The sequence below is a fragment of the Dermacentor variabilis genome, chromosome 6, assembly GCF_050947875.1.
Source record: "Dermacentor variabilis isolate Ectoservices chromosome 6, ASM5094787v1, whole genome shotgun sequence".
Classification (NCBI taxonomy): domain Eukaryota; kingdom Metazoa; phylum Arthropoda; class Arachnida; order Ixodida; family Ixodidae; genus Dermacentor; species Dermacentor variabilis.
In genome coordinates, this window is record NC_134573.1 from 108256012 (window position 1) to 108272546 (window position 16535).

Sequence of the window (16535 nt, forward strand, 5' to 3'; positions counted from 1 at the left end):
CACAATCATTTATAGGTAGCGTCCTGCCATCGTTTCCTGTCAAGGCCGGCGATGCCAGATTATCTGTGCGCCAGTATTTTTATAGATCAGTCTTCAATAAGGCAGGAAAGGTGTAATTGAAATAATTCTCTTTACTTTCGCTAGCGCCAGTCTCGGCTATATTCAAGGCCTTCTTCTACACCTCCCAATCTTCTTGGGAGTTAGAGTATTTCCTGTAAGCAGTCTTCTTTTTATTAATATGACATCACGGGTAAAATGCAAGTCATTGATTATTGAAGGGACTGTTAAATTGGGTATACGCGAAGCTTCTACTGATTTAAACTTATCACAAAACATTGTCCCGTTTTCAGTAGTCATGCGATTACAAAAATTTGTGTGAATTTGTGTGAAAACAGACCTCAATTTAGTCACCCTACCTTAGTCTGTCCAAGCATAGTTTAATATTTGTTTGTTTAACTCAGTTTTTTTTCAAGACACAGTAACGAGAATATAAAATACGTGCACCTGTGGTCGCCTATTCCAAGTCTTTTGTTGTTATAAGATTCGGATAGTTTGTAAAGATAAGGTAAATACCCACCGGGGTGGCTTGGCGGCTGTGATGTTGCGCTGCTAAGCATGAGGTCGCGAAATCGAATTCCGGAGGCAGTGGCCGCATCTCGATGTGGGCGAACGCCCGTCTCCCGTGCAATAGGGCTATGTTAAAGATCCAGGTGGTCGAAATTCATCCGGAGTCCCCACTACGGCGTGTCTCATAATCAAATTGTGGCTGTGGCACGTAAAACTCTAGAATTCATGCAATAATAACGTAAAAAGCGTGTTCCCTACTCCTGGGTTCAAGAACCACCTTTCTTAACTGGAGGAGGTGAATGAAGTGCGAAAACCAAAGGCATTGTGATTGGTTATTTGTGCTGTTGACAGGTTATGTAAGCCAATATATCGATGGTAAGTTAAAGCCCCCGCACAGCATGATAACTGCGCCTGGATACGCATCGTATATTTTATCAATGGACTCCTTAAAACGTTCAATGAATGTGTTCGTGCTGGGAGGTGGAGGCTTATACGCGCCAAATATATATTTCGCTTGACGATAGATGACAAAGACCCAGATAACTTCAAAAGCAAAATCGACAAGAACGAGGGGCGGGTAGTATTCCTTCCTTGTCACAATTATCACTCTTAAACTTCGTGAGTCAACCTACACTTTGCAAAAAATGACAACCGATAGAAAATGTAGTTCTGCTTTATATCAGGGCACCAGATAATTGGCACGTAGCCAGTCTGGAGGATTAGCAAGGTATGTTCCACGGCTGGTGTCACATGCCCAGTTACACATATTCAGTGGCCTAAGCTGTCGATTTGTGCACATACGCATTTGCACCATACCTAATGGCCCAAGTTTTCTCTTCCCAAGAGAGAGAGAGAATGAATGGGAAAGGCAGTGAGGTTAACCAGATATGAGTCTCCGGTTTGCTAGCCTACACTGGGGATGGGGTACAGGGATTAGAAAGCTTCTCTTCCCAAATTGTCTATATGGGCACAGGCCCAGTAATAACATGCCCAGGCGCATAACAAGCGAACACGCAGAGGCACGTGGCGGCGATGCCCTCTCCCCTCACGCAACATCTGGCGCGCTATGGCGGAAGCTGCTGTACCATTTCACCCGCTCTGCTCAGTGGAAACTTGCATATGCTGGCCATGTTCTTCATCACGCGCTGCATTCCGCCGTAGCATAACGTGTGCGTTCGCACTGACCCTGTGCTGGAATTCAATGCGCGCTTAAAGTACTCGACCACGTAGTAAAGTGCGCATGGCACTCTGTTCGCAAGAAAACCTATGCTGCATTTGCTTGAATTGTTTCATAAATCTAGTTAGAAAGTTAGTAATGTTGTTTTCGTTCTAACGACAAAAAAAAAAGAAGTTTCCATTTTATGCCTGGCGAAATAAGTGAAACGTCCCTCTTAGTAAACAGCTGAACCGTGAAACGCATCACCGCATAGACGCATTAGAATATACGCTTTTTCCTAATTGACATGAAAATAAATAATGGAGTCTCACATGTCCTTTCAGAAACCAAATACCGTTTTTTTTTACTGTAATAAAAATTATAGGAGTCTTTGTCGCCGTATATCTGTAGTTAGGACACGAATCATTGCTTTTCACAAATTTCACATAATGAAAATATGACATGAGGCCCCAAAAAGTTTACTGAGTTGTGAAAGAACATGTGATGCAAACAACTTCTGTCATTAAAACAGCTACATCTTCATGAGTTTTACGGAACTCACCAGGTAATTGTCTTTTGGAGGTTAAAGCATTTGCTGGTTATGTGCATGACATGTGGTAAATAATTATGCTGATCATGAGTGACGTCCAGAGTTCTGCTACATGTATTTGATTGCACGCTTTTCTTAGGCATATAATGCGCAAAATCGCACGCACTACGTGCTACTATTTTCTGCCAACAGCACACGCTGCCACACAAGTCTTGCTTTCCATTATGTTCAAAGATAAACAAGGTTAGTTCCGGGCTGTAAGCATGAACCTTTTTCGGGCCCTCGGTGAACTGCGCTTTCCCTTCGTATATTGCGACGTTTCGAAAATAAAAATCCAGTGCAGTAGCAGTTGTGCCTCAGCCCCAACTTTCAAACAGTATAGCAATAACACGTCATTAGGTGGCTTGGATTATAGAGGCCGACTATCAAGTTCGTGTACTCAAGGTCTCCATATCCAATGCTTTTCCCAGTCACTGCATTTCCACTTCTGGTGTGGCGCCTGAATTCGGCACGAAAGTCCGCTGTGAGTCAGTGGGTTTACGCTAGGCGAGAAGCAACCATGTCAGGAAAACTACAGTGTGCTTCAAAGCAACACTGCCTCCCTATAGTTGCACTTCTTCTCCTGACACTGTAGTTGGCCCCCAACTGATTCATTCAGCAGGATTATTGCGCATTAGCTCGGTAGCCCAACCTTCAGTCAGAGTTGCTTTTTCGAATTCGTAGTCCATCCTCATCAACATATCAGATAGGGCGGCGCTCCATGTCCGCTGTTGTGTCGAGAACAATGAGGATTAATTACGTGACTGTCTTCAATTTGATACACATAGGCAATCAATCTTCATCGCATCAGCGCGGTTGGACGATTAACCTTTATCTGGAGACAAGACACAGGAACACCAGCGTTGACATGATGCAAATGTTTGCAACATTTACTATCCATAACATAAAGAAACAAATCGAGATTTATTGGCACACAAGGTTCCGAGAGTTGGGTTCCTAGTTTCTTGTTTTTAATATCGACTTGCTGCTGCTTTTCGCAACGGAAGCTATTTTATTAATGCGTTAGCATTAGTAATTTCAAAGTAGGAAAAGAGAGTATGTGTGTAAAGTGTTGTAAGCCAGTCAAATGGCGGCGACGGGATGGCAGAGTTTACATGAGAGCTCATATATATATATATATATATATCAGCGTGCGCTGCGATACCAACCATCCTACAGCAACGACCATCAATTTATGTGTATTATATCTGGCCCTGGGAGTGTTGGCTAATGCCACACTGAGCAGTGGCGGGCAGATGTGGAACAACCTTTTTTTTTTTTGTCCGATGGTGTCACGTAACACGCGAGCTTGGGAGAGCAGTCACGTGTTTAATAAACCCCCGTATACTACATGTTGGCATCAATGGCGACAGATTCGAGACCTTCACTATGAATGAACGAGGACAGGGAAACAGAGGGGCTGCAATTTTGTTAATCGTGACTGTAAAAGCCAGCAGCAATGAAGCCAAGGAAAACATAGGCTTAATTATCTGAGCAATAATGCAATCGACATTGGTTTTCTGCTCTATGCCACCATCAGTTACAGTTCGCTCTTCGAAGAGGCAGGGGTGTGTCGATTGAGCTCCTTGGTGAGGTCGCGCAAGCATTTCGCTTTCTGGACGTTCGTTCGCACTCTCGTGAATGGGTGCGGTCATTCGTCAGCGGTCATCAGCACAGCGAGGCGGGGCAAATGGAAGACCGCGTACTCATTGACGTAGAAGGCAAAGCAAACATTAGACAAATAAGATGCTTGCGCGATATCGCCCTAGGCGCGAGATCGTGCAAGCATCTTGCCCGGCGGTCGCGTAAGCATATTACCCTCAAGCACAAGATGCGCAAGATCATGCAAGTATTTTGGCGATCTCTTCCGAGGGGCGAGATCATCCCTCCGCGCCAGGATCTTGGACCTCAAATAGGTGCAACGTAATGCCTAAAATAGTTATCTCGTATTTAACGCTAAATCACCAGTGATTCTTTTTTTCAGGCTCACGGGGTTAGAGAACCATCTCTTTCGTTCCATAACCTGCTCATTCCCTCCTCTAGCTCCTTCTGTGTGTGCATAGCCAATCGAACGCCTTTTTCCGTTGCCCTACCTACCTTCCTGTCTTGATATTATATCCGTAATACCCCTTGTTCATGAATCCTCTTTCTCAAAGCCCTGTTCGACGGTGAAACAGCCACTTGCCTGGGAAACACCTCAGTGCCCTGTTGGAGCAGCGAGCCGAGGATGAACCAGAGGCTGTCGAAGAGCGTGAAGCGGTTTCGCAGCGTCTGCGCCCGTCGGGGAGCTTTTGTGTAACCGGCGCAAGACGAGTAGCGTCGCGCAGCGGCCACCGACCTCGAAGAGCTGGCAGGCACCCACTCGGCCGCGCTGAGCCTCGACACGAAAGCCAACGCCAGAGACGAGGCCAGCGCTGCCGTGGCCGCGCAGAGCCAAAGCTCGCCAGTCCAGGGCCGAAGGAACTCGGGCCGATCGAGGAATTCACGGTCAATGTTGCGGTACAGAACACCGAGGTCATTCTGCAAAGAATGCCGGAAGAAGGCAAGCAGGTAAAGATAGCCACGATTTGTACGACCGTGAACACAGTAGGACGAGCCATTTGATACACGTGGAGCACCCTAGTGAGCACATGGTACGCACTGGTAGTTTGTAGGTTTAGCTTAATATCTGGCAGTGGACGCGCGAGTGCCACTGGGGAGGGCATTCGCTGAAACTCGTGAGCGTATAAACCCAAAGAATGCCCTAATCGCTCGCCAGAATGTTTCGCCCGTAAAGAGCAGCCGAGCGGTGTTAGCGCTCAAAAATATTGTGCGTGTAAGAGAGCAAGGCGTGGCGTCAAACAAGGAGGAGCTGTTTCTTACCCGCGTCAAGCGAAAGTCTGAGAGTGCAGCTGACGGCCGTATTAACGAGTACGCCTCACCTTAATGGTTCAAGGAAGCACGTCCTTCCGAGCGAAATGTTAATGGCACTTCAACAACACTCCTTAACAGCTTATTGACTGTTATTTCGGATAAGGTATCTATAGTGCCTACTCGGACGCTGAAAATGACGTGAGGGCTGCTGGTTACATGAGAAAAGTCTGGCACATTCTTTTTTTTATGGAAGCTGTAGAACCACCAGCAGTCGCACTAAACGCGCGTTACCACACAAGAGTGCAATACTAACCTGCAGAAACGGTGTGGTGAAATCGATGTACTCTAGGCGCTCTCGAGTAACAGTGATGTCTCCGATAGCCAGGTCGGCCTCCTAGAGACAACAAACGAATGAACACAAAAAGTGATGAAGATGTTCTGCTCATACCATTTACGAATACTGAAATTGCATTACCTACTACGTAGTTTTCTCTAAACCATTTACGCTTATGTGCTCCGTTTTTGTAACTAATCATGGGCCAATCCCATCGCATTATCGGAATAAACAGGTCAATGCTTTATCGCCATATAAACTGTCACGATTAAAATCTTTCCGAAATACTCTTGTCTAAAATACTGTTGTTTTATCCGGGTTCAAATGGATAAGTATGAAATTTACTTCAGAAATGGTGTTCGCAATTCTGCGCGCTGCGTTAACATTGTTCCTTAACAGAAACTGAGTGTTCTCTCTATTTTATTTCCTCCACGAGGCTTCCACATTTTATAACTTTTGCAACTTTTGTTGTGACCCATTTCATAAACGCCCAAATACTAACGCACAAGAAGAACTGCAGCTTTTCACGCAAGGAAATTGACAGGCGATAATAGTCAGCAGCTGAGCTCATTGGCTAATCATGTCACCCCCGTCAATGATAATTCCATAGAACTGGAAAGTATACTTGTTAGTTTACTATTCAGAGGGACTTACAAAAAAAAAAGATTTTCACGGAAGTCAAAGATATCAGCCTGCTAAATGCCGGGCTGCTACTACGGATCAGGCGTTCGAAATGGCAAGAGGAGGTGAACAATAGAGTAGAAGGCAAATGCAAAAAAAAAAGAAAGCAAAAGAACAAGGAATAAAAAAAATGCGGCCGAAACCATCGAAGGTGACTGTCGCGATCAGTATTACCTTTCTTGTGTTACCTGCTGAATATCCACGTTACATACGTAAGTCACGATGCCTTACAGGAACATCAGCAGATACACCAAGCGGCAATATCGCTTCCAACAACAGCGGTAAGCGACACCCCGAAACAGTATATCTTGTTGTAATCACAACACATCAGTAACATCGTAGCAGCACCCACTATTGCCAATATCCTGGCAGCAATGGCCATTCATCAAGCAGCCGCGCGCGGCGCGGAAACCTCTGTTGCGGGACATCGACCCAATCGATTCATTTTCCTGTCTCATTTCCCTTTATTGTCTGTGTGGGTTTAGTGTCCGCTATCCCTTTATTAATCCTCTCCGCCTTGCAAGTTTCCGCAGAGCTATTACGTCAAACTCTTGCCTATGCTTCGAGTTGTTGACAAATTCGGCTTCGCCCTGGTATGTGCTAGCCGCCTGGTTAGCTCAGATGGTAAAGCGGCTGCCCCGGAAAGGTGGTGGTCCCGGTTTCGAGTCCCGCTGCAGGACGAATTTCACTTCAACTATGAGGCTTTTCTTTCAGGGAACCCGTATGGGTTTCCTTTGTAGCAATTGCTACAATTTGGTCGATGTCTCATTTTCTCTTTATTAATATGCAAGGTCTTGCAATCTCCCAGCTGTGTTTTCAAACGTTCGGTTAACAGCTACACGTACCACTTGGCCAGTGTGTGATTTACCGCCCAGATCGATATTACGAAACGGGAGCGGCCGTCCGTAGGAGTGCTCGAAGTTCCTGCGACGCACCACGTGGAACGGCGTAGCAGAGCCTCACGATTTTTGCTGCAAAGCAATTTCACGGCGAGAAATGTGTAAAAGAAAGACATATGCAAGTATCTTGCCCTATCCTCGCTATTCGTCTGGGATAGCGCAGCGCCTGGATTGAGACCCAAGTCCCCAGTTTGCAATTCAAATAGCATCACTGCATCTTCCTGTAGCGAACGCAAGTGGGAAGAGGAAGCAGCTGGCGCACAGGCCTTGCAATCTACGCGAGAGGCATATAGATTTGCTTCCTCTTCCGTAGAAGCGTGTGAGCCGGGTTAAAAAAGAATAATATGAAAAATTGCACGGAACTGCACACATTGAAAGGTTTTCTGCGTACATGTAGCAGGTGACAGTGCGAACAATGATGAATATATATGCATTTACCAAGAAGTGACGCAATGAACTTGATAAAAACATATTGAATCAAACTTCAAGCATACTATGATTGACGCAAGGTACTGGTATGCTTGGTCGAGATTTTAGCATTAACAACAGTTCAGCACTCTTCAAAGAGGGAGACAATGAAAGAGAGCGACAAAAAATATTCTATACACATTGGCTCGTAAGCGATTAGCAAGTGATCGAGCCCCTTGCTCTAGAATCTTGAGGGTAATTTGCATTTTGGGTGATTCAGTGTATGTGGCCATGCAGAGCTGATCATCCGTGACTGTGACGTAAGTCAGCTACCATAGGCAAGCGTAAGTTAGAGGAGTTGAATTTTGAAGGCGATGGGTGGCTACAGAGACCCAGACATTCAAATGCGGTATATGTTGTGTTAGCGTGTCCCTTGTAGTGTTAGCACTAAGATGGGGGTGTCTCTCGCCGTTCTGCAAGTTAACCTGTTTCTGTTTTACTAAAGGATTGCCCTTGCTTCATGTCTGTGAGTCGCCACCTGATTAGCTCACGTGGTGCTATATAGGAAAAGTATTGTGCACATCTCATGTGGTCCATAGACTGGATCACATCATCGGAGCCAGCAAGCTACATTACAACATTGTGTTGCAGTGGTTGCCTGGCCACTGTGGTATAAAACCCAATGTTTATGCCAGCTGCTTTACGGAAGCCGCACAGTGCAATTTTTTACGGAGTCGATTGAAACAACGGAGTTCGAGGGAAAGCGGCGCGATTCTATCGTCTATTAATATTGCATGGCGCTCAACGTTCTGCGTGATGTGACGCAAAGCTTCAGGAAAAAACGGCTTTACAAGCTTGATCCCGCTTGCGTGGTAAAAATGCTACGAAACCTCAGTAGCAAAGACCAAGCAGTTATCATATCAGGCCAAATGTGTGTTACAGCAACTACTTAGAATGCAAAGTTTACTTATTAGATTCGCAGATGTATTCAGTGTGCAGCGTTTCCGACTACTTACGTGACTGCAGTTGTTACTATCCACATTGGCAAGCTTTGAAGGCGAATTTCATGGCCCTCGTTGGCCATCATTGGTCCATGTGTCATAAACTTCCATACATCATCATCATGATCATGATCATCATCATCATCAATATTTGAAGGCTTCGATGCATTTGTACCACACAGCTCGAGCTTGATACTCAAGTGCATTCGTAACTCGGGGATCGAAATGTTGCTTGCGCATAGTGCACAATAAAATCTCGTCGAATACTCTTTTTATATACTGCACGCCTCAATCATGCTTTATGAACGCTTTAAGCGCACGCGCACTTTTGTGGTTGTATGTGCCGCCTGTCTGTTTGTTTGATCACTGTACATATGCATGTCGTTTATCAGAAAACACGTGAAGTTGCATACCAGACCATAAGCCGCAGAAGTATCTCCAGCATTTTAATATAGACATAATCTCTCTCGGTGATTAGTTCCTGTTATCATTGCGTCTTTTCTTTTTCTTCTTTATACCAGACAGAGAGAAGTTAATGCGCATAAAAGGCGCTCTTCTCGTGTTCCAGTCAAGAAGACAAGAGTTATTCAACTTGCACTTATTGAGAAACTTGTATGTGTTCCCTTCGCAGGTTCGTGTTCCTTGGGAATGGACTTCAATTTTCTCTTTTACGTAACTGTATGCACATTGAAAATATCCGCAGAACTAATTTGCTAAAGAAGTTCCAAGCTCCACATGCACTAGAGCCGCCCGTCTAAAGCCTTACATGGGTTACGCGCCCTCAGTGACACTCCTGATTCCTCAGTCACGTTTCAGCCTTTCATTTCGGAGAATAATGCTAGACAAAATCAAAGTTTAGTGATAATAAATTAGATATTGCCATATGCTAGGTGGCCAAATAAAAAATGAACCAGAAAATCCCCCACGCTCTCTGAAAAAGTTACGACACAATACATTTTTTTTCTTGCATAGTGCTTTCCCTCGTCAATGAGAGTTGATGCGTCGCATCTAATCCTAAGGGGACATATTTAATATATTGCCGAGCACCGTGCAAGGGAGGAGTCCCGCTACGCCAGCGTCGAAACTGCGCCTTCAACTTCCTTCCCTCTCGGCAGTTGCTCCGAGAGGGCATGGAGTTTCGTCCCCCAGATTGCCCAGCGCACAAGAGCGCCTCTGTATATACACAAGCTGAACCGGCTTACGTGACCGCCTCGCAACAAAACAGAGCTGTCGCTCCATGATAAAGTGTGCGGGCACTGAAGGAAAGCGATGTGCCACCACCCACTTCACCTCCATCCGAGGGGACAACAAAGTGCCGCCAACTCGCTACAGCCGAGACAAACAAAGCGCCTGGTGTAGGTGGCGCTGTTCTTCCAAGCAGCAGGTACGCACAGACAAGAGCGCTTCCCGAGTCGAGAAAATTTCGTCCCAAACGCTTCCTGTCTTTCCTCCAGGGAACTTAGCTTGGGAGCGAGACTCGGAACCATGGCTTGGCGCGTAGAAATTTTGGAATGCGAGGGCTTCGCCCCACACCTGCGCAGTCTCCTTTCGCGTGGCCTACGCATCTGGATGCAGGTGGGAGTGAGTCCACCTATAATATTGTATAGTCGCTAGAATTAAGCTTCACACAGGTATACGTTTTTTTTTTCTCTGCTTTTGGGGGCCTAGTAATTTTTCCAGCGCGAAGCGGCGGCCGCCACTGTACAGCCTCCCTTTGAAGAAAGCTTTCTCGAGAAACGACGCAAATGCGCTGGGGAGCCCTTGCGCTAATGTAGTACATTGTTCGGCGTGACAAATCCACGCGCTTAGGGTTGTCTCGGTACGATCTGCGCGGCCGATGATGCTGGCGTGAAAAACTACACATGAGAACCTCATTGCCCCGCGGGACGAAGTGTATAGCGAGTACAATGGGCTCTTAAGATCACGAGGTACATTTTTTTTTTTTTTTGCTTGGAGAACTGAGTTTTCCCATAGGAACCGGAGTGCCCGAAACTTTTGCTAGAGCACTCGGGACAATTCATTTCTTTAAACTGTTATGACTAGCTGTGACACGACCATGACTCACGCGCAGGATACTACGCGGACTGTGTGAAACAGTTAATGCCGGTGTGTCCCGCGATGGTAACCAAACCGCGCTTCTGTCGGAAACCGTACGATGAATAGCGTAAATATACTAGCTGCAAAATATCTATGCGGCAAGTACGTAGGTCTCAAAACTGTCCCACAGACGTTTTACGCCACAGAAAGCCCCTAACTCACCTTTCCCAGAGCTTTTTCATTGTTATTGCTTTTATCGGAGATAAATAACGCGACAAAATCACAGGCACCTCAATGGCACTGCGAGGTTTGCCCACGAACCAAGGCCATACTTGTTGCTTTCACTAACATCATAAGAGAAGTATGTCTTTTCAAGAAGCTCGGCGCATCCCAGGGCTTTAAACGTTCTTTCACACGACGTGTAGCGTATAACTCTATGCAATGAAACTGGGTAGCAAGGTATACTCCATCTGCCTACACTGCGTAGGATAACTGGGAAGGTGTGGTCGCGTTCTCTTTGCGTAAGCGAAAACGGCTAGTGTCTGCAGGACGCAATGTAGCTCTTCAGACATCTTTCATTGGACATACAGAACTGATGTGCGCCTGCAGGAGACGAACCGCCAAGGAAAAGCCAATAATAATAATAATAATAACATTTGGGGTTTTACGTGCCAAAACCACTTTCTGATTATGAGGCACGCCGTAGTGGAGGACTCCGGAAATTTTGACCACCTGGGGTTCTTTAGCGTGCACCTAAATCTAAGCATACGGGTGTTTTCGCATTTCGCCCCCATCAAAATGCGGCCGCGTGGCCGGGATTCGATCCCGCGACCTCGTGCTCAGCAGCCCAACACCATAGCCACTGAGCAACCACGACGGGTAGGAAAAGCCAAAGAACATGTCAAAGTGAAGTTCGCGCCACCAGATTGATGCCGAAGGCAGGTGTGCCACGAACGCTAAAAGTTTTTTGCGTCAGACACAGCGCGCTTCGTGCCCATTCTTCTAATAGAGTTTTGTGCTTTTCTGATTTGGCTTGTGCTCGCTCTTTTAAAGGTTGAGCTATGACAGCCGAGACATTACCTTTGTGGCAGTTTTCTATTGCCAAAAGATCAAACGAAACAATGTTGTGCTGAGCCAAGTGATCGGCCACAGGACCTTAAGGTATTTTCGGGGGAAATGCGCGAATTCGTGCTCTTGCACCTTGAAAGCAGCAGCGGGAAAGAACGACAAACGAGACATAGGAAACGCATGTCCTCTCTTATTTTCCATCTTGTGTGTCGTTTTCTTTTAGTTTTCTTTTGCTCTTGTTTTTTCTTTCTTTCTCTGTTCCAACATACCCATTTAACACATTACTTGTTTATCAATGCCGAGGCAACATTTTTCCTCAATCGGTAAGTTGGTAAGGTTAAATGAGGTTCAAGTGGATAGGTTGGTAGCAGTACGCCCCCGGCTACTTCATTTCACTTGTACGCAAAAAATAACTTTGGTTTACGCTAAAAGCAACCAATAACAATAAAGAATAGATGCACAGACACTCACACTTACCAGAGTTAAAGAAAAAAAAAACATGACATAAAAGGCGAGTCCTGCAGAAAATCGTCTGTAGTATTTCACCGGCATGTTCTTACTTATAAAACAGCATTTTACTGCACTTAAGGTTGCTCTTTGAAGGCGTCCAACTAGCCGCGCTACGAATGTTATCTCGAAGCACAGCGAATTATTTCCCAGATCACTAAGTTTAAAGCGCATCTGTTGCCTTTGCTGGGCGTATATTGGGCAGTCCAGGAGCACACGCGCCACGTCCCCGTCCGTCAGTACACAGGAACACGGCGCCGAGCTTCCACAATGAATTTCTGAAAGAAATCGTCGTGTGTATGCCACACCAAGATGAAAGCGGTGAAGCGATCTTTCCACACTTCGCGGTATTTTCCATGTATAGTGAACGTCAGCGCACGGTCTGCGGCGCACAAAATTGATCTTTTGGACTCTTTATTTAACCCTGCCGAAAACCGCTGCTTACTGAAGGAGAGACAGTCCAATGTTAAATGACTGTGTTTCGCGTGCCCCACATGAAGCACTATATGAAGTGAGTGCCCGCTCCCGTCGGACACTCATGGAACCAAACCACAGCAATACAATACATTTCTTTAGGGCCAATAGGCGGTACTTCTCGCTATCTACATATCTTCCTAATTTTTTTGTCGAAAGTGCGTTTGGGGACGACAGGGTAGAAATTAATGACGCTGACCTACTGGTGTTTCAGACTTCTATAGCAGCCATATAGAAGAAGGCCTATATATATGATCAGTGGTTCTATGGATGCAACAGCATTTGTTCGAAAAAAAAAATTGGCTTCTTCGATTCAACCATACTGTCATTTCGCAGGAAAAAAAGAAGATGCTCCCACTGCTATTAGAAAACTAGCGCTCCTCTAAGAAATGTGACATCAGAGTTCGTGAAGTGCTTGAAATGCTATCGAACTTCACAGTGGGTGCATTTACCCAGCTTCTAATACGTATAGGATGGCTCAAAAGCGGCCGTTAGAAAAGAACTATCAATGAAGTGTTCATACTACTTCCTGAAGCCTCTTACGGGATTCCAATTAAAAGAATGTTTTCAAGTGTGTAACTTGTCAAAGTTTACGCATATGTGGGTTTTACTCTGGGTTCACGCTCGCCCTACCTAGCAATGAGATGGGCCTCTTCATGACGAGGAGACGCGTTTGAGTCAGGACTGCCAGCCTTCGAGTTCGGCTGCCAACCCAAGAAATAACAATAATTTCTCGCATAATCCTTCCTATTTACATGAAATGAGTGACAGAAAAAAGTCTAGGACAGCGTTCATCGCCTTTGTTAGCTGCAACTATTAACGAAGAATGATGCCGAATGCGGTACAGAGCTATAGAGCCATTGCTTTAATGGACGTCGCTGCGATTGTTGAGGCAAACCTTTGGCGTCGAGTTTGGTTCGGAGCGCTATATTCTGCGAAATATTCTGCGTCACCCAAAGCAAACGTGAAACTGCCTTGGCATCACAGACACGCGCAGTGGTGATGACGCTATTTCTCTAGGGACGCAGAACGTTCGTGACCCCTTTCATAAAATCGCTACTTCTGCCAAAAACTAAAGGCACTGCCCTCAACGCCTTCTATGTCGCGCTACAAAAAGCTCTGCCAGCCGCCTCGCCTCGTGGGTTGGGTTCATCTGGGTCGACAAAGCAGCGAAAATAAACAGAAGATCTTGAAAGAACCGGCAAGTTGTGGAGGGCTCAGCCTGCCAGGTGACCTTTCGGTTACGAAGGTCATTGCTGCCAGAACTGTTTCACGACGCCGAGCACGCTCGACGTGGTTTGTTGATGCACGGGTGTGGAACTTCGGGACGGGCATTTACATAAGAAAGGTATCGGGGAGCGCAAGCCGAACGCCATGCGGCATCCTTTATACACAGCAACAGCGGAGCTGAAAGAACCGGTTGACGCCGGCGTGGCAGAAGAAAACTTGGGAAAGGTTTCGCCCGCGCGAGTCGATGAAATGCTAGTCGGTCACAGCATTACCGACGAAGAAAAAAAAAAGAAGAAACCACGCAGGACAAATAAAGTGGAACCAATCGCGTAAGAATCGTGTGCTACAACAGGTACCAAAGTTTTATTGGCTGCGATGGTGGGGCGCACTACCTAACCGACAGCGATTGTTGTAGTGGGGAGTAATGCCTAACGATCATGGCTCCCCCAACTGTTGGCAAAGCGGAAACAACTCGTCACGGGATGTTTTAATGCGTGTAGCGAGGCAAAGCGAGTGGCACGTCGTGAAGCTCTCATTCGGCATCCGCGTATGTTTCGGGGTCGACGCGAACGGTATCTCTTCGCGCAACTGGTCTTTATATACTGTCACCATGTTCGTGTTGTGGCGTCGGCAATGCTTAGCTCAAGCCCAACGAAAACCGCAGCGAGCCGCCTACACGGCACCACAGAAATGCCGTTGAATTATGGTGTGGTATCATGCGGAACAAATTGCAGCGGACGGGAAAAGTGCCTTCCTCAGAACGCGGGGTACTACCTTTTTCGAATAAAAGCCAGACGGAGTTTCCAGTGTCGCCATTTTAACATCACGCCTCTCACGGCTAGAAGCGACAAAACTCATGGGTTAAATCAAATAAGTAAAGTCAGAAAATTAGGGCAACATCACGTCTGTCCACTGTGCGTTTGAGTACAGGCAGTAGATTTGACATTTTTATATTTTTCATATCTGTGCCTGTGTTTTTTTTACAGTTTCTTCTGCTGAATGATCCAAATTTATGATCCTCAATGACAGTGTGCGCAATGACAGAACAATTGTTTGTTTCACATGTAAGTATTAGCGGACATGGTTTCTCAAGTTACGGTCACATGTGCAATAATTGTTATGAGTACATCAATAAACTTATTGTGTAGTTCTTTGCATGTTGTCACGTCCTAGTGATACTGCGCAGCCATCGTCACTCTCCAAGTTCGTATAGTCATTTGTGGGAATAATATTTTTCTAAACACAGGCTCAAGGAGCGCTCGATCCGTCCTAGACGTCTGCGGATTCCCAAACAGGCATGTATATACCAAGTGTCGCACGGTATGTACCCCTGGGTTTATGCCCATACATGTATACATACAGGGCTTCTTCACCTAACTCCATCAAAGTCTTATAAAGTTCACGTGTGTCTTGCGAGAATGTAACCCTCTTAGTATTGTTCACTGTTCTCTTCAGCAACTCAGAGTATTTTGAACTATGCAGTTAGTTAATAAACAAAAGTAAAAAAACTAACTTTTAAAGTATTATTTTAAACGAGAAACAAACAACGGGGAAGTTTAGAGCCATCCCCCTTGGTACGCTAACGCTAATACACTAGAAATTATACAAATGATTCCTGTCCCTAATATAGCCACGTTTGTTTTAATTTTCCCGCAATGCGAAATGCGCTAGATTTGAAAAACGTAGCATGTGATTAAGCACTTGCTCCTAGCGACATTTGTGCCCCACAAACATGATGCGAACGAAGGATCATTACTACGGGACGTAGAGCGGAGGCATGACTAGGCCGCAAGCAAATATGATAGGCGATGACCTCACTCGTCGTCTCCAATACACTACGATCCACCGCCAAAACAGTCCCTCCCTTTACGGTGTCTGTCAACAGCAAAAAAACTTGCAGAGCTTGATCATTTGAAAAAGCATTATTACCGCATTTCCCATGGCTCCATTTGGTTTATTGCTCTAACAGACAAGTTATGTCGGTAAAACTGCAAGCCATGACCATTGCATTCGATCATTCTCCGTTGCTCAACGTCTCTTCATGCATTTGGCCTGCATGCGCAGCATCGATAATTCGTTCATGGCAGGTTTAAGAGCATTAATGTCACTGCGCCTGAATGACTAGTCACGTGGTACTTGTTCGAATGTCGAGCGCTTTCTTTTGCAACTCGCAAAAATTAAGCCCACAACAGCTATCACCACGGCAGGAAATTATTCCCGAATAGGGGCTCTACAACTTCTTCATTCCAGATATTGCATTTAAATAAATACTTTAAAAGTTGTTTAAATCATTATTGAAATCAACATATGGGTATGTGGATATCCTTTAAAACTTATATGGTGCGGGGTGGAATCGAATCCGTGTCACCTACATTCAGACTTTCTCGACATAATGTACGTATATTCGGGCACACGACACGCGCGGACTACGCGGCGGCGACACTAGATGGAGGGACGTGTCCGGAGGGAAGCGCGAGAAAGCTAGGAGCCCGGCGGCAGCTTCATACATGAAGTGTTTCGGTGTTGGCAATGCGGTGTTTTGCTGTATTGCTTCAAACGTTATCGCATTACACTTGACAGCCAACCGACGATGGCTTCTGAGGGTTTTTTTCTTGCCCACATGCATTTATCGGCGCACACAATTTTGCAAAGCGTTTCCCATATTTCTGATAAATTTGACTTCGGCGACATAATTTACTTATGGCAGGGTAATGGGCTAAATTATGCACCG

At 45.7% G+C, this 16535-nt stretch overlaps 1 protein-coding gene across 1 annotated transcript in view; it reads right to left on the reverse strand.

Moving 5' to 3' along the window:
* LOC142585003 (glutamate receptor ionotropic, kainate 3-like) overlaps window positions 1-16535 on the reverse strand; it is a 248816-nt gene that overhangs the window by 70743 nt on the left and 161538 nt on the right. Inside the window, exons 8-9 of the mRNA XM_075695424.1 lie at window positions 5479-5559; window positions 4507-4832 (exon numbers count right to left, since the gene is read on the reverse strand). Coding sequence (XP_075551539.1) covers window positions 4507-4832; window positions 5479-5559 — 407 coding nt within the window. The remainder of the gene's footprint in view (window positions 1-4506; window positions 4833-5478; window positions 5560-16535) is intronic.